This window comes from Pteronotus mesoamericanus, unplaced genomic scaffold (assembly GCF_021234165.1).
Source record: "Pteronotus mesoamericanus isolate MK-2021 breed Mesoamerican mustached bat unplaced genomic scaffold, CSHL_Meso_final scaffold_99, whole genome shotgun sequence".
In the NCBI taxonomy this organism is placed as follows: Eukaryota; Metazoa; Chordata; class Mammalia; order Chiroptera; family Mormoopidae; genus Pteronotus; species Pteronotus mesoamericanus.
Window position 1 is genome coordinate 3,714,535 of NW_026555330.1, and position 24,645 is coordinate 3,739,179.

Sequence of the window (24,645 nt, forward strand, 5' to 3'; positions counted from 1 at the left end):
CTGGCTAACAGGAGCAAGGTCAAGATGTCCTGATACAGCTCTTGGGTAGCCAACGGTAAGACGGGTAGGATTGCTCCAAGCAAGGGATCTTAGACAGGGCCTGTGACCTTGCGTCATCTGTATCAGTCACCTGTTGTCACAATGATGCTACAGGCGAAGTCAGTCCTGCACTGGGAGCTTCATCACACCAGCCTTTGCATTCGTGCCCATGGCCTGAACTTTTCCTGCAGTTTAGCTGATCTTGAACGCGCTACTGGGAAGCTCTGCTCAGGCTGTGGGTCCTCAGGGCAGGGCTCCTGGCCTCAGGTTGGGTTCAGGCTGGTTCCAGGTATGTTAAGTGTCCAGGCTGAAGACATAGTGCCTCCCAAACATGTTTTCATGACAGATCCCTGCATGCAGAAGGCAGGCCATGCAAGCATATTTATAGCCTGTATTCATGTCATGTTCATTAACATTCCAATGGTCAAAGAAAGTCACACAGCTAAGGCCAACATCAGTAAGTCAGGGATGTATTTCACCCACAGCGGGAAGAGGTAGGAATAAATATATGCCGAACAATAATCCAAATTCTTACACCATTCTTAAGACCAGCATGTGGTTATCTTAGGATCAGAAACTGGTGTTCTGAAAAGTGACTATTTATATTGTCCGCTATACTTTCTTTTTTGTTCTCCCTTAGTGTTTAGTTAAATTCTTTTTGAAAATGTCAGATTGTTTCAGCTGCGCTGTGAAGAACCAAGGGAAGCAGTTTTGTCCCCCCTCGAGCCTGAGTTTTAAATGGAAACTGACGTTCCCTGGGGTGAGAACCCCAAGTGGAAGGTGAGACTCAGGGGCACGGTGTCTAAGAGGCCACGCTCAGGGGCCCCTCCGCTGGCATGGATCCTCCTTTCAGAATTCTTCTCTGCCAACTCCTTGGAGGATTCCAGGGTTTGATCTCATAAGAAAACGGTTTCCTTTTGGTTGCCTGGTATGTCAGACAACAGCATTACAAATACAATGTGCTATCCATCCTCTACCAAGATGCTTCCGGTTGACTTGCCAATAGCAAAGCAAGACACATGGCCCGGAGTGCCCACCATCAAGCCTGGGCTCCCGCGCCAGGCTCCGGGAGTGTCTTCACGTCCCTCTGAGGCGAGTGAACATCACCAGTGCTCTGATTTTAGAGAGTGAACCTTTGGAGAGTTATACACATTCCTGTGCTGTTCCTGAGAGAGAATGCTGGAAGCCACCGGGCTCTGCCACTAAAAATCAATGCCTGTCCCTGTCCATGGCACAGAGGCTGTGCAGGCCCTCTTCCCCGTTCTCACATGCAGCTGGTGGTCCCCATGTGCAAGGGTCCTCCTCAGACGTGAATGGGCCGGAATCACTCGGGGGTCTTGTTAAAATGCAGATTTGGACTCGGCGGCCCCGAGAGTCTGCATTTCTGGTAAGGTCCCAGGGGATACTGAAGCTGCTGGTCCATCAGTCACACTTTTATGGAAACCAAGTTCTGTTCCTTCTAGGAAACTACCCTGCAGAGGGAATGATGCTGCCATATTAGGCACTTCAAAATGTTCAAGCATAGAGGATCTTTGTCGGGCTTTGGCGGGGCGTGGGGGGTGGGTGCCAGCTGGCTGCTGCATGTGGTTTCAAGTCAATACAGGAGCAGCACGGAAAAGTTATAGAGAAGCCGATTTATGTTCAGCCTCCCAAAACCATGTAACAAGAGTTGTCCAGCAATGAAAGGGGGCTATTTCTGATGGACTGAGCTCCCTGCTACTGAAGATGCTGGAGAGGGGGCTAAGTGACTACTGATCAAGGGGTGGAGGAGGACTCAGCGGGGGGTAGAATGCAACTGGAGGACCACCAGCCTCCGCAGTCTGACGGCACACGTGGTTTCTATACCAGGTACGATTCTTTCTCATTTGTGATTGATGATTATGGTAGTGCAATGCTCAGAAATGAAAGATGCGATAAAGCAGTGCAGTTAATGGGGACAAATTCTGCCCCACCTCCCATAGACTGTGTATCCCTAGGCATCACATGCTTCTTAGAAGTGGGGAGGGGGCAGGTGGGAGACTGAGTGTTTGCACACTGCCCTCCAAGTACCAGCTTAGGAAGAATTCACGTGGAGTAACACGGGAATGAGGCATGAGAGCCTCAGCAAGTCTGACAGGAGAGAGTCCCACAGGGGAGCCAGGGCCTGTGGGCTCCCGTGCCGGGCCTGCCTGCCGCGCGTGCAAGCCTATGTGCCTTGGATGAGCCACGGCCCTCCCTTCCCCCACTGGGAATGAAGGAATTGAACTAGATCCATTTGCTTTGTTTTCTTTTCTTTTCAAGAAGGAAGATGTTTGTCAAATTGAGCTAAAGTGGAACCCAATATAACATGCAAAGCTGCCCTCACTGGAGCAGGGAGCCTAGAACTTTCTGCAGGCCCCTGAATGCTCTATGGGGCACCTCCATGGAAGCCAACAGCCATAGAGACACAGCTTGCAAAACACAACAAACCACTGGCTTCGATGACCTCGAAGGCCCCTCCTGTCCAAGGCCTTGGGGGTGGGCGTCATCTATTCTGCAACGGTGTCCCAAAGACTGGGTGGAAGATTGGAACTAGCCCCTCCCAGAGCGGGGACCCCAGGCTGCGTGTAAAGGCGTGGGCCCTTCCCTTTTGCTCTTCTACACACAAATTCAGGTTTTTAGGGATAAAGAAAGCATGTTAAAATCCTGAGCATGGTAAACCGTTCACAAATCTTCGGTTGCAAGGGACAGAGACCGAACTTGATGAAGGTTTAGCAAAAAAAGGGAGAATTTATTGGCTTATGCAGCCAACCTCAGAAAGGACAAGAGACCTGAAGACGGCTGGAACTAAAAACTCAAACATCTCTATCTGATTTTTCTCTTAGGTCTGCTTCTGTGATTCAAATCTTCGCTCAATTATTATCTGGGTTTTTGTCCTTATTATCGGGTTGTCTTACTATTAGGTTGTCAAGTTACTTATATAATCTAGATGCAAGTTATCTATTAAATGTATATGTTTCAAATATGTTTTCCCAGTCTGTGGCTTTCATTTTCTTAATTTTTTTGAATAGCAAAAGTTTTTCATTTTAATAAAGTCCAATTTATCAACATTTTTCCTTTTATAGATCTTTTTCTTTGTGTTCCACCTAAGAAATCATTGTTCATCTGAAAGTCACAGATATTTTCTGCCACATCACTAAAACTATTTTTTTAGCTCTTAAATTTAAGTCCATAAGACATTTCTATTAATTTTTGTAGATGGTATGAAGTGAGGTTTGAGGTTCATGTTTATGCATATGAATATCCAACTCTTCTAACACTATGTATATTTTTAAAAACTTTATGTGTTTAGAGTATTTTAGGCTCGCAGCACAACTGAGAAAAAGGTACAGAGATTCCCATATATTACCAGCCCCTACCCATGCACAGCCTCCCTGATTATCAACAGCCTTCACCAGGGTGGTACATTTGCAACAACTGATGAACTTACATCAGCAAATCATTATCACCTGAAGTCCACAGCTCACGTTAGGGTTCACTCAGTGCCACTCAGTCCACGGGTTTGCACAGTTGTGTAGCATCTGCCCACCACTACCCTAAAAACTCTCCGTGCTCTGTCTATTCATCCCTCCTCCCTTCCCCAACTCCTGATCCTTTTCCAGCCTTTTCCAAAGCCTAATTGGCTCCTAATCCCATCTAGTGGGTTTGCTAGTGGGACCTACCCTTGTCACTTACTTAGACATTTTGACTAGTCTTAACCCGTAGTAAATAAGGCCCTGCGGTTTCTTAGAATAACCCAGCAACTAGTAGGGAGTTTGAAATATAGAGACATGGATCGAGTAACTTAGTTGTGTCACCTCAGGAAGCCACTCAGCTTCTGTGAGTTTAAGGGTTTTCATCTATAAAACTGGAGTAAGTGATAATAATATTAGATGAATGTGCAGGAATTTGTCGGAGCAGCAAACAGCTGGAGGATGTATTTGTGGCCATGAGGCCCCTCCCTCAAGCTCTACAGCCTTGCCACTTGGAGAGCTGGTTTTGGTTATGAGTCAGAGGGAGGATTAGCAGTCCCTTGGCCCCCGAAAGGAGTGGCGAAGGAATGTTTCTGGATGTTACAAAGCCAGGCCACGCATTGCATGATACTGCGGCTATTCCTGGACATGGCGGAGCTGATGATCTGAAGGCTGCCCGCAGGTCTCACGGCGCCACTGCCTCGACCCCAACAGTGCCAGCCCCGGGCTCCATTTTGGGTGCATGGCATGCCCTCCTCAGGGCCAGAGAACTCTGCCACAGGACAAAATCTCACAGGAGCTGGAGCACCTGTGTGCCACCCGACTGGTCACGTGCTGAGGACAGATAATGAGGCCGTTTCAGAGAATGGGTAGCTACTGCCGCAGGCCCGGCACCCGGGACCGGCAGGAAGAGTGATCAAGGGACCCTATGAAAGCGTCATCCCAGGGGAGGTGAAAGAACCAGCCAGCTGTGAATACTGTCCCTGAGCAGTGAAGGCCAGGTGTCCTCCCAGACTAAACGTACCTCGTAGCCCTCATGGACAAGGAGCTAGAAAGAGCAACAAGCTACACAGCCGGGGCCAGAGACGCGGGCAGACAGTACTGCCAGCGCAAATAAAGGACGGAGCTGTGTCACACGCCTGCAGGTTCTGGGGGGCAGGGTGACGAGGACTGCCATTCAGGTCACCGAGACCAAACCCTGGTAACGTCCACAGACGGAGTCTCGGTCAGCACAGCCTGAGCTCTGCTTCAGCCTCGCCTGGGCTTTTCAACCTCAGCACTAGTGGCACTCAGGATCGGGCAGTTCCTTGTTGTGAGGGCTGTCTGGAACATTCTAGAAAGTTTAGTGCATCACCAGCTCCTATCCACTAGGTGCTAGTAGCACCCCAATGCCCTCCCCATGAGTTATGAGTTATGTGTTCAGGCATTGCCCAGTGTCTCCTAGGGTGTCAGATCGCCCTGGCTTGAGAACCATTGATTGAGCCTTGGGTCCTTAAGCGCCGGGAAAACTGAGCGCTCACAATCATATTCTGAGACCAGAGCTCGGTGTGAAATCCAGGGGCCTCTGCTAAAAATACAACACTTGTGTTGATTTATTTTAGCTGTGAAGCCAAAAGCCATTATTTATATAAAAAATTGCCCCAAGCACTTACCAGCAGCGTACAGTATGGTGGTTAATTACATGTACCCCAGAGCAAGAATCCCAGCTGCTCGGGTCCCAGCTTCCCCTCTTATTACTATTATTATTATTGTGATATTGGCCAAGGGAACATCATATCTTTGCATCTCAGTTTCTTCATCTATAAACTGTGGATAATCATGGGGTCTACCTCCCAGGATATCTGAGGATGTAGCGTATACTCACTTTGCATACAAAGTGCTCAGCACAGCACTCAGCAAACACTGAGCCCGAGAGTTGTCTATTGTAGCACTACTGGTCAGGGGGACGGGGAGGGGGAAGGGACCATGGTCCAAGTTCACGACGTTACGACACTAAGCCTTCTTTTCCATTTTTTTATAAGTACCTAAAATACTAACTTAAAAAATATCTTGCCACTTAGACTAAAACTGCTTGAGATCCTCCAACTAAATATTCATCCACACAGCCCTTCGTGGAGTAGGGACAGGCCAGCTCCTGGCTCAGGCACGCAGGTCATCTGTCAGCTGCCGCAGTGACTGGGCTTTGTGGGGTCTCAGTCATCTTTGCTCTCGGCCGTCACATTCCTAACTTGTGCCCAGAGCACACTATTGTATGAAGACAAGAAACGCAAAGAACATCAGAGCTGAAACCCCAAGTTTAAAGGTAGCATTATAAATGTTAATTAATTCTGCAAATGCAAATAACTCCCTAAGTTTAATTTATCAACCCAAATCCTAATGTTTGTATGCAGATATATCTTAAGTCAGAATCCAAAAAATACTGTTATAATTATAGTGTAATTGGCTTTTCATTTATAAGCATAAAGAGACTACCGACAGCCATGTTGTGTTATTTGTCTCAAAGTGCTTACCCATGGCCTGCTGCCCCCCCAGGTAGACACTGAGACTGCTTCCCCACCCTCCTCTGACTTTTGACAATGGCCTGAGTGTCCTTTGAGTGTCCCACCCCTTCCTGGTGGCCCAGGGCTGCGGGAGAAGCTGAGCCCATCTGAGGGTCATTGAATCAATACAAGGGCATCCTCTGGACTCAACTTTTAGACGTGGGCACCTGATGCCTTTGACCTAATTCTAGCTTAAGGAAGATGGTTACTGGTGTTTTCTGGGGAAAAACATACACACTTTCTTCCTGGAAATAGAAGAGAAAGCATGGAGCCCAGAAGTGATTTGCAGGCATCTATCAACAACCAGGCACTGTTGATAATGTGATGAGGGTTTGGGACAAGTGAAGGCAGAACAGAGAGATGAAACAGAAAAGATCCTGATGGTTGAGCAGATGAATCCTTGTCACCCTACAGCCCTCTCACTTCCAGTCACAGAAGCTACACTAGCTGACATTGGTTTGTGTTACTTGTATAATATCATAATCTTACTGCTACACCTTTAGCTTTCTAATTATTTAGAAATAAACTTAAAATTTATATAAACTTGTTAAGGTTAGTGCAATCTATTAAGAATGACCACCGCCCTGGCTGGTGTGGCTCAGTGGACTGAGCGCTGGCCTGTGAACCAAAGGGTCGCTGGTTCCATTCCAGGTCCAGGGCACATGCCTGGGTTGCAGGCCAGGTCCCCAGTAGGGGGCACATGAGAGGCAACCACACACTGATGTTTCTCACCCCCCTTTCACCCTCCCTTCCCTTCTGTCTAAAAATAAAATAAAAATTTTTAAAAAGAATAACCACCATGATATCATAAAATTAGGTTTTGTTTATGTTTGCTTGGATAATCTATAGCTAAATTTCAATTTTCTAAGACATCTGCTTGCAGGCAAAATTGAGCAATGGACCAATTTACTCTGAAACAACCCCAAAATCCAAAGAAACACTTGAAATAGCAGTTTTTTTAAGACACTGCACACCAGGCAACGAAAGAGTGTGATCCATGAGAGATAAGAAACAAATGGGTTTGATTTCCACAATTGTTCCCGGCAAGCTGCCTGCAGAGCTTCCAGACTTGGCGAAGGGAGGGCTAACCATGGGACAGCCTCTCTGTTGAGGAGGAGCCGAGGGTCCAGGGAGACCAAAGAGGCTCATGTCCCTAGTGCCATAGCATCAGAGAAGAGAACTACTCAGAGAGACAAATCTGAAGCACAGAGCGCTCTCCAGAATCCTGAGCAGATCCTGGTGAGTGCGTATGTGTAAGAGAACTACATGAGTCTGGGGGAAAAACATCCAGAAAGATCAGACTAGAGGGAATAGTGCTCATAGATAATTAATTTTTGACAAAGGTGTGAACGCAATTAAGCAGAGGATGGTGTTTTCAAGAAACGGTGCTAAACCAATTGGCTATCCATACGTAAAACAAAACAAAACAAAATTTGATCCATACTTCACACCATATTAAAAGATTAACTTGAATGAATCACAGACCTAAATTTAATGTTCATGGCAGCTTTATGTGTGAAAACAACCCAATTGTCTACCAATGAAAAGGGATAAACAAATTGTGTATGTTGATATAATGTAATTCTATGTAGCGGTCAAAATGAACGAACTCAGTATTAACATATGCAACAACATGATTGAATCTCAAAAAATAATTATGGTGAGTGAAAGAAGCCTGACTGGAAAAAAAAGTAGATAATATATGATTCCGTTTACATGGAACTCTAAACAATGAAAACTAACCTATAGTGACAGGACAGAGAGGAGCAGCGGCCTGGTGTGAGGGGGGAGGGGACGTCAGAGGAGGGGGCGGGCGGGGGACCCAGGGCACGGAACTTGTAGGCAGTGGAGTACGCACCACCTTGATTGCTCCATGGCTGTATGTGCCAAAATTACCGAAGTTTACACTCTAAATATGTGCAATCTATTACATGGCAATTATACCTCAATTTAAAAAAAAATGAATTTAAAAAAGAAAAAAATTCAATTCTTATTTTCTTATATTCAGGGGGAGGCAAAAGTGGTTTACAGTGGTGAGTATGCAAAACGCAGAGTTTATTCTTGTATTAGTATTTATCATTTTTGAATTATTTTCCATTTGAACAATCCAGAGGCCTACGTTTGCCCCATCCTGTATATGTTTCCCAAATCAGTATGCCATTGAAACATTTGTTAACAAATCAGACTTTCTCTTGAATAATTATTTCCATTCAACTAAACAAAATGAATCATTTACAAACTGACAAATTACAATTTACTTTATTCTGTATGTCATGATTATTATTAGAAATGATAGTAAAAGAAACTTTAGTATAGAATCTGCGTTAATGTATCAATCTAGAAATGCTTAAAAATCATTCCTTTTTCAATATGTTATGTAAGAATAACAGCTTTTTGAATTCTTAAGACATAAAAAATTATTGCCTTAAGAATTAAGACGCATTGAGAGATAGTCTATTGGTATATAAAGGTAAGTCAAAAAAAATTAAGGATCGCTGATTCAGTTTATTTCTCTTATTTTAGAGGTCTAGGCAGGGGAAGTGACTGGCCCACAGAGACGCATGTCCCAGCTGCTTTCGGGACGGGATTCAAAGGAACCATGGTTGTAACTGGCTGATCTCCTGTGCTGTGCTAACCTGCTCTGTCATCCGTTTATTGACGGCAATGGGGCTGGGAGAAGGCTCAGGTTGTCTATCCAGGGAAAGCTGCTTTTTAAATAGCAGTTTCTTAAGGGATAAACCAATTGTGGCCATAGGAGAGACAGCTTTCTTCATTGTGGGAGTCAGTGTTCACCAGTTTCCCTCCGTATTAGTTCACTATTGCTGCTGTAACAAATCACCACAGGCTTTGCGGTTAAAACAACACCAATGTATTATCCTGCAGTTATGGAGGCTAAAAGTCGCGAAAGGTTCAGCAGGCACGCGCCCCTTCTGGGCGCCCCAGGGGAACGCTGTTTCCTCACCTCGTCCACCTTTCAGGCTGCCCCTGTGTGGTGGCTGGTGGCCCCGCCTCATTCAAGCCTTCTCTCTCCCTGACCCTCCGGCCTCCCTTTTCAAGGACCCTGTGGTCACTCTGGGCCCACCAGGATCATCCAGGCTGAGCTCCCCACCTCAAGGTCCTAAATCCTTAATTTAACCATGTCTGCAAAGCCCCTTTGGCTGTGTGAGGTGACACATTCACAGTTTTGGGGATGGGACCTGGACGTCTTCGGGAAATGAGAGCGTCACTCCACCAGCCACACTCTGTGTGTGGACACTCGACATCACCTCTTGATCCAGGGTGTTTCTGTTCTTTTACTGCTCTCCCTAAGAAGTCTACATTTTTTCTCTAGCTCCAGAACAAATTAACCCTAAACTTTCCGCTTATGTGCTCTTCTGTACATTTTCTTCTGAACTAAATTTCCCCTTTTTTTTTTCCTTCCAACCCTTCCTCTTGCTCTTTCCTGTAGAAATGCCTGGGTTCTCTTTATTTTCTTACCCTGTAAATTCTGAGTAATCTACATTTTCCCTGTTTTGTTTTTCCCTGAAGGAAACAGAGAAGGCCACCATCCTTACATAGAGTAGCCTGGGGTCAGGACAACCCAGAATGAGCCTGGTCCACATGACTTCCCAGCTGTGTGACAGGCAAATAACTTGACTTTGCTGAACCTCAGTTTCGTCATCTGTGACATGGAAGGAATAATACCCAGCCTGATAGGGTTTTTTTTTTTTTTTTTAAAGAGAGAACCTTTTTTTAAGAAATTGATTTTACAGAGAGCGAGGAAGAGAGAGAAATATTGATTTGTTGTCCCAATTATTTATGCATTCATTGGTTGATTCTTACATGTACCCTGACCGGGAATCTAACCTGCAATGTTGGCGTATCTGGACGATGCTCTAACCAATTGAGCTACCTGGCCAGGGACCAGCTTGATAGGATTTAAATGAGATGATGTATAGAATGTGATGAGCTCAGTGAGTATCTCATAATGAGCACTGAAAACATTAGTTCCCTTCTCCCCTCCCCTGCTGCACACTCAGAAGGCAAGGAGATGAATCGGTGCAGGGCCAAAGCCCAGGCCTCTTCCCCAGGCGAGCAGTCTCACACTCTGGACAGCCACGCATCGCTCTGAAGCAATTCCCGGCTTGCCCTAGAGACTTTACCAGCCCCCTGTGACAGGCATCTAGCTGGTGGTTACAAGTGGCAGAAAACAGACACAAGTGGGTTCAAATCCCAGTCCTGCAGTTACTAGCCATGTGACCCTAGGCAAGTTAGCTAACCTCTCTGTGCCTCAGTTTGCCCATCTGTTCAGTGGGGATGATGACATTAACAGCTTCATAGGGTTGCTAAGAGTAAGTTAGTTAAATTTGTAAAATGCTTAAAATAAGACCCGACACAATGTAAGTGCTTCGAATTTATTTAATAAATATTTAACAAGAACTGCTATGGACAGGACTTGCGAGTGGATGCTGTCCCCAAGCCAGTCAGGCTCAGTCCCCTGGGGGAAAATCCTCCCCAGTGGGAGAGTGTTTCCAAGGAAAAGTGTGGTGTGGAAGGCCCCTGGTCCACACCGAGGGCCTCCCCGAGGAAGCGACATTTGTGAAAACCTGGAATTATTATTGGTAAAGCTGGGAGTCTCTTCTTCAACCGAGTATTGATTTTTTTTTTTTTCCTGCCTGGTTCTGTTGAGGCGGCTCCTGGCGTAGGGAAGCAAGGAAGCCTCCTGATATTCAGCGTAAAAAGGAACAGAGGCCGTGGGGCAGTGAACAGGCCTGTGCTGAGCTGAGCAGAGGGAGCCTGCGGCCGTGGGGAGCAGGGTTGTAGACACGAGGATTCCTGAGACAATCTCTCCCAGGCCAAGAGGCTGTGTTTCCCCGGCCAGTGGCCTGGCCTGAGGAGGGAGAAAGAGGATCAAACAAAGAAGGGTGCCATACCCCGTGCTGTCCACTGGGTGGAGCATGTTAGCCAAAGAAGGGGCCTTGGACCTACTGCCTCCCCAGAAGATCTCTGCTTTGGAGAAGATAGATGCCAGGTCGGACTGGTGAAGAGGCAGACCTGCCAAGACCCTCCTCCGCAGGTAACAGCCATCAAACTTGCTCAGGCCCGTGGGCCGTGCCAGGGCCTATCCTGGTCCAAGAAAAGCGTCTATGGACGTAACAAATTTTAAAATGTCAGAGCCAAAAAGTGGCATAGGAGGCCCCTGAGTCTGACCTTCTTTTCCGAAAATTGGAAATGGGACGGCCAAGCCGGGAGGAGACTTGACTAGCCTCCTCCAGGCTAGGCTGTGTCAGACCAGCCAGCACGCAGGTCTCCTGAATTCCTGGTCACGCCTCTGTCATTCTGAACTGTTTCTGAGTTGCTCAGACAGGTTTCCTTCCCCTGTAGACCTTCCAATGTAGGTATGAATCTATATATTTTACACCGATGATAAAGTCTGAGGAAACTGATGCTAAGGGAGGAGTCAGAGGAGCGTACAGCTCCCTCTAGTGGTGGAATCCGCTTGGGTCTCCCCCTCCCTGGAACTGGCCTGTCGGCTTGTTTTTCCCTCCCTCTGCTCCCTTGTTCCCTTCACAAAGAGCTTCTTGGACCTCTGGTCCAAAAGGGCCACCCTTCACCCACTGTCGCAGACTCTCCCTTGATCTTCTCCATTGTTCTTCAGAGCAGGCGCGTCTACCTGACATCGCATTGTACACACACACACACACACACACACATTTTGTTTGATTATTGTCCGTCTCCCCTCTAGGATGGGAGCTCAGTGAGTTCAGGTTCACAATGTATCCATCCGCAGTACCCAGAAAAGTGGTACATAGTCGATGCTCAACACAAATTTATTTAATTAACAAATTAATGAAAGCCCATGGTTTCAAATCTTTATCTATCTATAAAACAGATTCTTGTGCAGATCAAATTAAGTAGTATATAAAACAACTTGGCCACCTGTCAAGAATAAATAAATGCAAGGGGTGCCCACTCACAGAGCAATGGGCTGAAAATTAGCAAAAACGAGGGCCCTATGTCATATACTGTGACAATCATTATCAAGTATTTGTATTAATTTGTTTATTTAGTTTTATCTCTTCTTGTCCCAAAACAAAACAAAACAATGCTTGCTCACGGCACATTAAGATGCACACAATTCAAACAGCCACATAAGCGAGGCGTGTGTGATGCTTTGCCTCAGGCAGCAGCCAGGCCTGGAACGAACAGCTGATCTGCTGGATGCAAAGTTGACTCAGAAATGTCAGAAGCATTTTCTGTTTACAAAAATACATTGAAGTTGGTGAGCACTAAAGCGAAGTAAAACAAAATTAGAAAAATAAAAGGCAGCCAGAGAAAAGGCTGATCCATTAAAAGCAGACCATGAAAATCTATCGGTACCGAGAGTGGGACACAAATTTAGGTCCTCACACCCACTGGGGACGGACAGTGGGAAACCTGATCGTCACAGCATATGCCAGTGGCTGGCCGCCCGCAGGGCTGGGCTGCGAGGCCCCAAATAGAGTCCAGGATCTGGGGACAGGGACTTTCCACACGGGGGCTTTTTTCTGTTCAGACTCAGCCGGCCGTAAGCTAGACTTGAGAACCAAGCTAAAATTTAAAAGATTATCCCTTTGCCTTGGTATTTTTCATCTCTTGTAAGTCAATAGGAGATTCAAAGACTCTGACTTTAAATCTCTCCCAGTTGTTCAGTAGCATTAAAAAAAAAAAAAACATATATTAAGAAAAGTGGAGCAAGTTCTAAATAAAGATAAGCTGATGAAATTGAGACAACTGGGAAAAGTTGGGGAAGCCGACCTCAAAAAGACCAGAGAGACATTGTTTCACTCGGAAATCTTTCCCCCTAAATTATCGGAAGAAAGCAGGGACCTCTCACGCTTGACAATGGCCTGGAGAGCTGGTCTCGCCTGGAGAGGCCGTCCTGGCTCCATCCGCGAAGGCACAGAGAGCTCACCATTGGAAGGGACCGAGTGCTGTCGCGGGTTTTAATGGTGAGTTCTCCAAGGCCCTGGCTTGCTGGACATGAGAAGTGACAACTCCTGGTCAGCCTGACTCCCATGAGAGGCCTCATGGCTGCAGTAGAGGCCTGGGGTCACCCTCACAGGCCCCTGAACTCCCCTTCACCTTCTGTCCCCTGTGAGTGACAAGATCCTTGCTAGTTCCAAAGCTGGTTTCTAAACCGAAGGTAGAAAAAATCTTGGCCTGAATCATAAGAGCCAGAGACCACCCTAAAGAGACGACACAGTTGTTCGCCCAGAAGACTCGATCAAGAGGCGGCTGAAGAGGAACGGCGCCTGCAGGGGAACTGTCCTGGGTCAGAATCAAAGCAGCTGGGAGCGCCAGTCCCTGAGGCAGAGCTGAGTCCTCGCGTTGTCAGGCAGAAATGGTCTCAGACAAGTTGCCAAGTTCCCCAAATCTCAGTTCGCTCACCTGTGCAATGAGCACCAATCATGAGTGCCCTGATTGCCCGCTGGAATGAAGGAGGAAACGGGCAGGAAAGGGTCCATGGAAAGAACTGCCAGACACTAACAAGCAATTGTTAGAATAGCCTACATCGCAGCGTCTCCAGGAATGAAGAAGGTAGAGCAGCTGCCGTGTTTGGGCACCTGCTTTGTATCGTGCTTTTCCATCTATAGGAGCCAAACCCTACAATGGAGCTATAATTATCCCCCGTGAACATGGGGGCAGATGAGACTCAGAGAGGGAGAAGGACCCTCCAAAGTTCATTCATAAAGGGCAGAGTGGGCCCTGGCTGGTGTGGCTTAGTTGGTTGAAGCATTGTCCTGTAACTGGAAGGTCACCGGTTCAATTCCTTGTTGGGGCACATACCTAGGTTGCAGGTTCAATCACCAGCTGGGGCGCATATGGGAAGCAACCGATTGATATCTCTCTCTTTCCCCCCCTCCTTCTGTCTCTCCCCCTCTCAAATAAGGATAAAATAAACCTTAAAAGAAAAGTCAGAGTGGGGATTTGAACTCTCATCTGTCTAGCTTCAAGACTCTCTACACCCCTCTGTGTCTAATAAAAAGTCAAGGGGCAAAAGTGATATATTACAGGTTAGTGTAAAAAAATATATGACAGGTATGATAGCTGAAAACCTAAGAAGATTCCTGAGGAAGATCGTTGACCTTCTATTTAATTTTAAAATGGGGACATGTCCTCCTGGCCCCAGCAGAGTTTGGCTGTGCAGGGTGGTGGGAGGAAACCGTGGCCCTGGGCGGGCTGGCACCCTTGGGTCCCTTCAGTGTGGAGGGCTGGTGGGGAAGGGTGTCCCCGTACCCTTCACCCAGTGACTGGCAGAGCCATGTGGGCATGGCAAGTGGCCAGCCAGGACTGGGCTTCTAAGAAGAGAGGACAGGAGGCAGGACGGGCAGAACGAGAAGTCTGCTTCGGGGCTCCCTCTTGTCCCAGTGTCAGGAGTGAATAGGCAGGGGGCAGACAGGCTGTCGCCAGAAGGGGCAAGCTGGATGGCCTCCCTAGATAACCGAATGGTTCAATGATGTCCGAGTGGCACTGCGCACGTTCTAACCTCTCCCCGCACTTACTGGTGCCACTGTCCCCTCGCTCTCCTCTCACTCCCTCTTCCACCCTCCACGTGCCTCTCTCTCCTGTGACCTTTCAGCCCCCTTACTTCCTGTGCCCTCGCCCTCTGCTCTCCCTCCTGCCTCTGCCCTCGCTGCACCTCTGACAGACGACGGTATCAGCGAATCCCTCCCCAGTGGCACAGAGAACTTTTTTATTCATTGCATGATTTATTTTTAGCCTGAAACAAGTGCATCCTAAAAATGGAGTTCCTGATGGGACAGGGGCTGGGCAGAGCTATGCGAGGTATCTGGGGCTTGGCCGCCCGGCCTGGCTCCCAGTCCACACATGTGCGTGCGTGCGTCTGTGTGTGTGTGAGAGCCTTTGCTCTCTTCTTCCTGTGCCCACGGCTGCAGCGGCTGGAGCCGAGGAGGTGAAGAGTTGGTTTGAGGCCCAGGAAGGGCAGGAGGGACAAAATCAGCCTCTCCTAAGAGCTTCACCTCCTTTTGCCTGCACTCCATATTTCTGGGCAAGAAAAGGCAAACTCTCCCCAGATGAAGAGGACTTACCTGTTTGTCATGGGGGTCTACCTGCTGTCCTACTGCAGGGCCGAAGAGGGGCTGAACTTCCCCACGTACGATGGCAAGGACCGCGTGGTGAGTCTTACTGAGAAGAACTTCAAGCAGGTCTTGAAGAAATACGACCTGCTCTGCCTCTATTACCATGAGCCCGTGTCTTCAGATAAGATTGCCCAGAAACAGTTCCAGATGAAAGAAATCGTGCTGGAGGTAAGTGGGGGGCGCGCTGACCGCCGTCCCGGTGAGCTCGGGCCGGCCAGTGGGGCCGTGGGCGGGAGGGTGCAGAGCACCTATCCTGAGATCCCGCTGCATTCCAGTCTCAGGTAAACCTGAAGGTATTCCTGTTGCAAAGCAGGGGGGCTGTGAACCGGCTGAGCCAAGGCACTGAAAATGCGGACAGTGGCATGTGTCTGACTTAAAGTCTGTCGCATGGTGGTCTCCTCCAGATTTTTCAAGGGCAGTAGTCCCAGCTGCTGTTTTAAGGACAGAATTAAAACTATTGTTAAAAAGACTGGCTGACATGAAATTCCTGGGGGCATTGGTGAGTTTCATCCGGTTTCATGCCGATAACCCTCTCTTTGCACTTTGCCCATGACCCCAGACAGACAGGGGGCCTTTGACCTTGCCTCTCCTGGTGGGTCGGACAGGGAACATCACTAAGCGACTATCCTTCCTTGTGGTTTGGTTTCTGTCCCCATCACACAGTGTGGATGTGTGAAGACCTTAGCTGCACGCTCAGTGACAGGAATTTCTGTTTCCCTCAGAAAGTTCTTGGTGTGAGTTCAGGGCTGACACTGAAGTCAGTTCTTATTTTGTCTGCGTTACGTGGCCTGCTTGCAAACCTGGAGCCGGGGCGCGTTCTCGAAACCCGGGTGGGGGCCCTAGGATCCCCCTGCAGCTGCCCGGACAGTCTAAGGTCACGCACACCCAGGAGCACCGTGGGAGCCAGAACCCCAGCACTCACCCGGGCCGCTTGTCCGTTCCCATGCCCGGCCCTGTCCAGGCACAAAGCGATGAAAAGGACTATCTGCAAATCACAGCGGTTTATTAACCACCACAAAGCTCTGCTTAATCAAATACTTGAACCGATTTAACATATAAAGCCCACATGGGTTTGAATTCTCAAAAAAAAAAAAAAAATCAGCTGATAAAATCCAGGAAAACCATCCCAAGCATGTCAAAATAGCCTTGATAATTTAAAGAGCACCTCAGACTCCTAGGAGTCTCCTGGTCATCACACCAACGCCTGTTTCAGAGGGTTTGTGTGCGTCAGGGTGCTCGTTAGGGGAGCTCTCGTCAACGAAGGGTTAAGTGTTTTTAAAATCCCATCACTACCAGTCTGTTTCTCCTTGGGCTCTGTGCAGGGGGCTGGTGTGGATTCCCTCTGTGGGTTGCAAGGAAGAGAAAACAGGGCTGTCTTAGGTCCTTGGAGCAGAGACATGGGAAAATCGCAGGCCGGAAAAACCAGGACGTCCAGCCGAGCTGCTCGAGCTGCTAGTAAAATCCTCACTCACACCATCGTCTCCATTTCAAAGTGCCCTACTCAATTACTGGGAGATATTTTTATAAAAAATTTAATTGAAGGCATAAGGATTCTACTTACATGCTCATCACTGTGTAGTTAGCCTAGAACTCAAAAAAAAAAAAAAAAACACAAAAAAACCCAACCCAGTGCCTGCAGAGAGTGACGAGGGAAGGGGGAGGGGAGGCAGAGGAAGCGGATGCCCTCAGAAGGAAAAGGACGTAGAACTTAGGGGCAGAAGATGGGGATTTATATTCTAGTACATTTACATGGTAATAATCATCATATAGACTCATGAGATCATTAGATAAAAATAATGAACATTTATTGAACACCTACTGTGTGCAGGGACTGCGTTAAGCACTTTGTACGTGTTAGCTGGTTTTGTCCTTACAGTATTTCTATAGCGTATGTACAGCTACCACCCCCTTTCACATATGGGGAAACTGAGGCACCGACAGGCTACGTTGCCCAAGGGCATGCAGCCGGTGCAGGCGCAGCCGCCTGGCCCTTCAGCTGCTGAACCTATGAGGCAGGTAGGAGGCTCAGCAGCGTTTCAGGAGTCTGGTTGACAGGGAGTCGCTCCGGACTCGAGCCTGGGTTTGACGATGCAGCGGTATCCCCCACGGGGCTGGCTGAGCAGCACAGAACCCTGAAGGTACTGCTGATGCAAGTGCCCAAACCAGGGAGGAGGTGCGGCGGAGGCGGGGCGGGGGCGGGCCTTAGCCGAGATATCTGTCAGGCACGGCCTGTTTCTCAGAACCGAGGAAAAAACTGGCTCCAGGAAACCCCTGGGTGGGAAGCGGGGGTGGACCTGAGCCTCTCGATATCCTTCACGGTCAAGCGACTCTTTTGTTCTCTTAATTCCCTGGACCCCAAACCTGCACCAAGGAAAATCTGATTGGGAAGCCCACACTGGAGCACGCCACCCCTCAAGCATTTCAGCCTGAGACATGCTGATGTTGGAGGACTTTTCTGGCAGCGTTAGTGGAGCGTGAATGCTCTGCCAGTTCCAGGGCTGGGCGGAGGGGATGCAAGGGCGGGAGGAGGCCGTTCCCGCGGACGTGCACCGGCGGGGCGTCTCGGCCACGCGCAGGTCGGGGGCCAGGCTTCTTCCCTCCAAGGAGTGGCAGAACGGGACTTTGATGTTTTGGGGTTGGTTTTTTTTTTATTGTAACTCACACCGACACACGTACACAAATGAAACAAAAATTTCATAAAACAATCCATATCATATTCTGTTGTATTTCACTTAAAAATTTTTGATCCAAACCAATGAAATTGATTTCCCTCTCCCATGGCGAGCTGCCACCCCAGCTTAAAATAATCTGAGGACTTGTAGGGGTTAGGAGGTTAGGGATTCGAAGTTCATGACCTGTCACATCAGGGCTACCCCATTCTGATAGAAATCCAAAGATTCTATGGTCACTTACATATACTTTGTTTCTTCTTCTAAGGCAGCGATTTTCAACCTTTTCTGCCTCTGGCACACATAAACTAATTACTAAAATTCGGTGGCACACCAAAAAATACATTTGTTTGCCGATCTGACCAAACAGGTATAATTTTGATTTATTTATACCAGGTGGCTGTTGTTGTGTTGGTTGTTGTCATTTTTATAAGTGATAATCTAAGCGGAAAAGTGGTCCGTGCCGCTGATTAAATAACCAGGGATTGCCTGTTTTAAAAGTTCTTGCGGCACACCAGCTGCAAATCATCGCTCTAAGGGGTGGCAGTAAAGAAACCCAGAAACAGGCCCTCTACAGGGCCCGGAGGTCACTGCTGGACTCAGGGCCTTGAAACGTCCTTCCGTGAGTCCTGCACCTCTCGCTTACTCTGGGTTGGGCCTTGGGGTAGATGCTGTGGACACAGGGAACACGGGACGCTCAGGTGGCTCACAGCGTAATACGAAAGACAACATGCAAGAGAGAAGGCACACAGCAATGGGGACATTGTCAAAACATAGAGACCAGCGGGGTCCTCTGGGAGTGCAGAGGAAAGAGGGAGCCTCTGACCCTGGCCCCCTGCACTGTGGTGGGAACGAGGGAGCTGAGACGAGCAAGAAGTGGATTGTGCAAACGAGTACAATGTACCAGGCCGGTAAGCAAGGGTTGGGCAGGGAGCGCCAAGAGCAAAAAACCTGACAGCTCCCAAATATTTTCCCACCTGCTAGCTTTCTCCTAAAACTGGCTATGAGGGCTTCATTTCTTCAGGGGAGGAGTTTTACCCCTACGTAGGCAAGCCCCCTTCGGAGGTAGTTCTTGAAGAGGTTGCCAGTCATGTGGACCTCCTTCTGACCACGTGTGAGTTCTGGGGTAGAGTAGTGCTTGAAAAGGGGAGGAAAAGAAGGGAAACATTGTAAGGCCACTAAAAGCTTCAACAGAAAAGGGGCCAATAAAGTGATACTAGAAGGCACCAAACTCAAACTTTGCTTTCCAGTTTGGCAGGGGTCTAGCTGTGGAGCGCCCCAAGGTGGGTGCACGGTACCTAGTTCTACACAGATGTTCTATAAGTCCTTATTGAGTGGGTAATTGAAATGTTTCAGCTCAAAAGAACCTGGGGAACCATCCAGATTGTTCTGAACCCCTCATTTCATCAATGTGGCCCTGTAGCGTTATGACTCACTCAGCTGGTAATCCCGATTCCTGCTTGGGCACTTGTCACCCCCAAAACAGCGTGCACTCGTTTAGGAATGTTACAATGTGTAGAAAAAGAAAAAGAAAGCAATAAAAATTGCCACTCAGGAATAAATATTATTAATGTTTGAATAGGTTCCTTTCTGGTATTTTTTTTCTTACACATAAACACACATTCTTCAACTGGATTTATGCCACATACAGAGTTTTGTTTTCTGATTTTCATTTCAGTATATTGTGAGTGTTCCTATGTCATTACGTAGTTTTATATCCTTTACAAACATAATGTCAACACAAGTATAATATTCCATTGTATGATTGTACATGCTTTTTAAATAATTTCTCTACTTTTGGATACTGGCATTTTTCAGGATTTTAAAAACTTTGTTTAGATTTTCATTGCTGTTTTAATGAACATTCTTTGATTTCTAGCTAGATTGATTTTTTCCATAAAGTTATTTTCCATTTACATTTTTTCTTCTGTGCATTATTTTGCTATGACTTTTCCCCATTTTTCTGTTGAGGTGTCCACACAATTGTAAAGAGAGTTGCAATTTTGTATGCTGTCTCCTTCAGCTTCAGTCAAGATAGCAGATTTAGCCAACACCACAGCAGCCAAACCCTCTTTAGCACTGCAGGACTCAGGAACGCGAGAGGGAGATATGGGCAACGTACTCCCCTCCTCTTCGCTGCTTCATCACCTGCTCGGCTTCCCCCTTGAACCTGTGGTGCAAAGCACTGCTTCTAGCATGTTCTATAAATACTGCCAGAAAGCCCCGCACGTCACAATCTCTCTCGGGCTGAAATACTGGAGAGGTGGCGTGCTCCGGCACGGGCTTCCGGATCAGACAGACCTGGGTTCAGCCCCAGGGAAGAAGCCTGCCCACGTTCAGGTTCATTACTTGTGACGTGGACACGGGCGGTGATGTGAGCATTCGGTGTGGTAGCTATGCAAGAGCACAGCTTCTGGACACAGACGGCACTCAGCACTCTCCCGGCCAGTCTGGATTTTAGACTCAGCCCAGCCTAACCCCCTTATTTCACAGACAGAGGACACCAGGTCACTTTCAGAAGCTCAGGGCTCGCAATGCGACATCATATCGCTTATTCATAGGCAGCGAGGCCCGAGAGAGGTAGAGTGACTTGCCCATGGTCATAAGCTCTGGATGGCCCCACGTTCAGCTCTCCTTCGGCTCTCTGAGGCTTTGCTGAGTCTGTGTCTGATAAATTCAGTGACCTTATCAACAGGATTTATTAATTAGCCCCTTTCACATTCTCAGGGACAGTACAGTCTCTGTCCCTTTGAAAAGTGCTTCCAATCTATCTTCTATCTTACTCTGTCTCCATCGAGATATATGTTGGAGTTCTTCTAGACTGGAAGTCTCCTGAGGACCACCTGAACCCAAAGCGAACATGGTGCTAAGGGAAGTGACAAAAATGGAATCAAGTTCATAAGGGCAAGGATCAAAAAGCTGCTTGTGAGTCAAAAACACAGCTAAATGTATGAACAGGCCATGTTGCAAAGGATTCCTTGGTGTAAGAGTCTGAGGCTGGCATCACAGTATGAGTTCCTGAGCTCGTGGGAAACAATGTCATTGTTCTGCCCAACACCCAAACCAGGTACAGGGAATCACTTATTTCTCCCTCTTCCCCTTCCTGCCTTCACACTGGTCTTACCTCAGAGTCGAAGGCCTATTTCCTTTCTGCGATATATCTCTACTTCTAGGAAACCAGCATTCCAACCTGAAAACAAAAAAAGGAAAGGACAAAAGCTCTTTCCTAGTGAGCTTCATGCTTATATAGGAACAATTTCGTGGCCACCTACATGTCTCTGGAAGGCAAGGATAAAGGAGGCAGCATGGGCTCAGTTTCAGGCTCTCTGGGTGCTCTACATCACATTCATATTCAAAGCTGAGGCTGTTAGCTGTGTCTGTGTGTCTTGTGGGAGTGACTATAGGCCAACCTGTAACAAATACAGTGGTTCCCCCTTATCTGCTTTCTGCGGTTTCATTTAGCCACGGTCACCTGTGGTCCAAAAATATTAAATGGAAAATTCCAGAAATAGACAATTCATAAATTCTAAATTGCTCACCATTCTGAGTAGCATGATAAAATCTCACACTACCCAGTGTCTCCACACTGTACACACTACCTGCCCATTAGTCACTTAGTACCCAGCTCCTTGATCAGATTGATTATCATGGTATCACAGTGTGTGTGTTCAAGTCACCCTTATTTTACTTAGGAATGACACCAAAAGCCATTTGCACACCTTATTATAGGATAGTATTGTAACTGTTCTATTTTATTATTGTTTACCTCTTACTGTGCGTCCGTAATAAGTTAAACTTTATCATAGGCATATATGTATAGAAAAAATAGTTTGTATAGAATTTGGTACTACCCACAGTTTCAGGCATTCACTGGTAGTCTTGGAAGGTATCCCCCATGGATAAGGAGGGACTACTGTATACCTTTATTGGACTGGGAGAAGCTACGGAGGGTCTTCTCAGGCAGATCAGTGTTTTAGAGCATGAAAAGAAGTAGTGTGAATCCCTGACTAGAAATATTAATTCATCAAATATCCACTGATCTGAGCAGACTCAGTAATCTTTGCATTAATAAATGAAGGACAGGGCCAATGAATGGATGATGAATGAGTGGTGCTTTCCATATTGTGAACATAAAAATTGGTTCATTTGATTAGGTGAACTAGGTCCCTTGCACTGGCAAGCAAGCTGGGGTCTTGGCACAGAAGTAGCCACATCATCCAGGTGGCCACATGCCAGCTTGACCCACAGCTCCCATTGATTTTCAACAGGACTCAGCTAGGGTGGGTAGTCCAAGGCTGCCCCTCGGTGTCCCCTCCACAGGGGCCTTTAGCTCCCCACATAAAAGCTGCTGCCATTTACACAGGACCCTCCCAGCAGTTTCCTCCCAAGCCCTCTTGGATATTAAATGGCAGGGTCATCACATAAAGACTATTAGAAATAGCCTGTCTCCCAGCAGGAAGGATTATTGTTATGAGCAATGTTTCAGTCCTGGCAAGCAGATAATTTTCCAATAATTTCTAGATGTTGATTCCAGCACAGATTATCCATCAGGCCCTCTGGGAAAGGGGGAGGTGGGTTCGATCAGCTATGACAGAATCAAAAATCAGAATCCTGTGCAATGTAGGCCTCTTGGTACTGCTGCTATTCAAGTTAGTCTCTTGATGCCATTGCTCTCAGGCTTCCACAGCCCCTAATAGCCTGAGATCCCTTCTATATTCAGGTCACAATCTTTTTAGGGAAAATATCTTTGACTGGAAGTGATACAACCTCCTCAAATTCTGCAATGTGCCCAGTGTGATTGACATGACCCTTGATGAGTGTGGCCATCTGGTATACCCAGCCTCAGCTCAGGGAGCAGTGCCTGGGACAAGCAGACAACTGGGGGTCAGAGTGCCTGAACTTCTCTTATACATAATGTTCTATTTAATCCATGGCAGGTCACAAATATGCACCCCATTTTACTCATTTATAAAACCAATCATACAGTTTCTATCTCAGTGAATTAAAAGAATGAAATGAAAGTAGGTGAATAAAAATTTCTTAGAACATTCTAAGAGGCTGTGCAAGTACCAGGTATTATTGTTATTTTGTTATGCTGGTTACTATTTAGGAAATTAATCAATGTAGAATGCCTCAATGCCTGAAATATAGCCAGTGATTTTCAAATGCTAATTCCCTTCACCTGTCTGTGGAAACTTAGAACATGTTCTTGGCCAATTGCAAAAGTTCTCAGCCTTGGCTGCACATTGGAATCAGCTAAGGAGTTTTTTAAAAAGCACTGGTGCCTGGGTCTTGTCCCCCAGACACTCATTTAATTGGTCATGGGGTAAGGAATGATATCCAGATACTAATGTTTTTAAAAGCTCCATGGGTGATTCAAGCGTGCAGTTAAGTTTGTGGACCAGTTGAGCCTTGAGGCTCAAAATGTAGACCCCAGAGCAACATCAAGGGCCTCATCCGGGTGCTTGTTATATTTAAATGGATCCCTAGGTGATTCACAGCCATGTTTAAGTTTGCCAAGCACCGTACCAGTCCCTTGGGCTGGATGACCAGAATCACGTTGCACTCGCTTGGCCTTTGGTCTGTTGACTCCCCTGTATGGTACTGCACCTGTCAGTGTACCTCTGCTTCGGGGAACTGTTGGGACATTAAGTTGGTTCAGGGGCTGCAAAGATTCGGGTCTGCTCTGGGACTCAGCCGGGCGTTCCAGGGTTCTCCCACTGGAACTCCTCACACAGTAAGCGATTAATAATTCAGGCCTCCTGACAAGAGCATGATCTGGGCCCATGGGAACCCTTCCCTGACTGGAGAGGTTTCTAGTTGAATTGTGGGGTTTTCTAAGGCCAGATCAGAAGATGTCTTCCTAAATAATCTCTCTTCAGGGTCCAGGAATTACCTTCAGAAAGTGAAGGAAAGCATCTCTTTGGTGGTTGTTGCCCATTGCATTTTCCCCTAAAGAAATGAAAACCTGAGAACTCTGGAGGTATATGAATATGGAATACTAAGGTGTGAACATGTTTAATCGGAAACCATGGGAAAGCTTCCTAGTGGAAACCAGTTAGTGTTCCACAAAGTGAAACTAAATCTCATGAACACCCAAATAGAAATATTCATTATCTCATTTATTCATCAAATCTTCATGCTCTGCTTACCTACAAAATGCAGGTAACATAGCCCCTGACATTTCAGAAGATGTTCTTATACTCATAAGAACGCACTTCCTTTAGTTCCATGCTTATATGTCACCTTATCAAAGAAATTATCTCCCTGACCACCAATATGAATCACACTCCCCAATCACTTCTTTTATCTTCTCTATTGGAATCTCTCCCATGGCACTTGGCTGTCCCATTGTATATTGTCCAGCACCCTTACAGAATGTAAAATCCTGTACGGAAAGACTTTATTCTCTTCATTGCTGTACCCCAGCACCTAAATCAGTGTCTGACTCAGTGGCACGTAGTGGTGTTTGTTGAATGAATGTTGAATGAACAGAAGGAAAAGAAGGGAAATAGCACTAATTACAAACTTACCCTAAACCATACCTAATACATCTGTTAGGTGTATTAAATTGGGTGCTTTATGTCTGTTATTTTATTAAATTCTTACAACATATTCTCACATTACATGCATAGAAAGGATCTCATAGATTTAAGTAGAGATTGCCCAAAGTCACAATGCTAGGAAATTGCAGAGCATGAAGCAGGATTTGAACTCACATCTACTTGGTTTCAAATGTCATGTCCTTCCATTGCACCAAGGAACAGCTGAATGGGATTGCTTCATGTTCATAAGCAGTGCCAAC

At 46.9% G+C, this 24,645-nt stretch overlaps 1 protein-coding gene across 1 annotated transcript in view; it reads left to right on the forward strand.

The window, feature by feature from the left end:
• The first annotated feature begins 14,868 nt into the window (after nucleotides 1-14,868).
• CASQ2 (calsequestrin 2) overlaps nucleotides 14,869-24,645 on the forward strand; it is a 58,118-nt gene continuing 48,341 nt past the window's right edge. Inside the window, exon 1 of the mRNA XM_054564909.1 lies at nucleotides 14,869-15,339. Within this exon, the coding sequence (XP_054420884.1) occupies nucleotides 15,106-15,339 (234 nt within the window). The 5' untranslated portion in view covers nucleotides 14,869-15,105. The remainder of the gene's footprint in view (nucleotides 15,340-24,645) is intronic.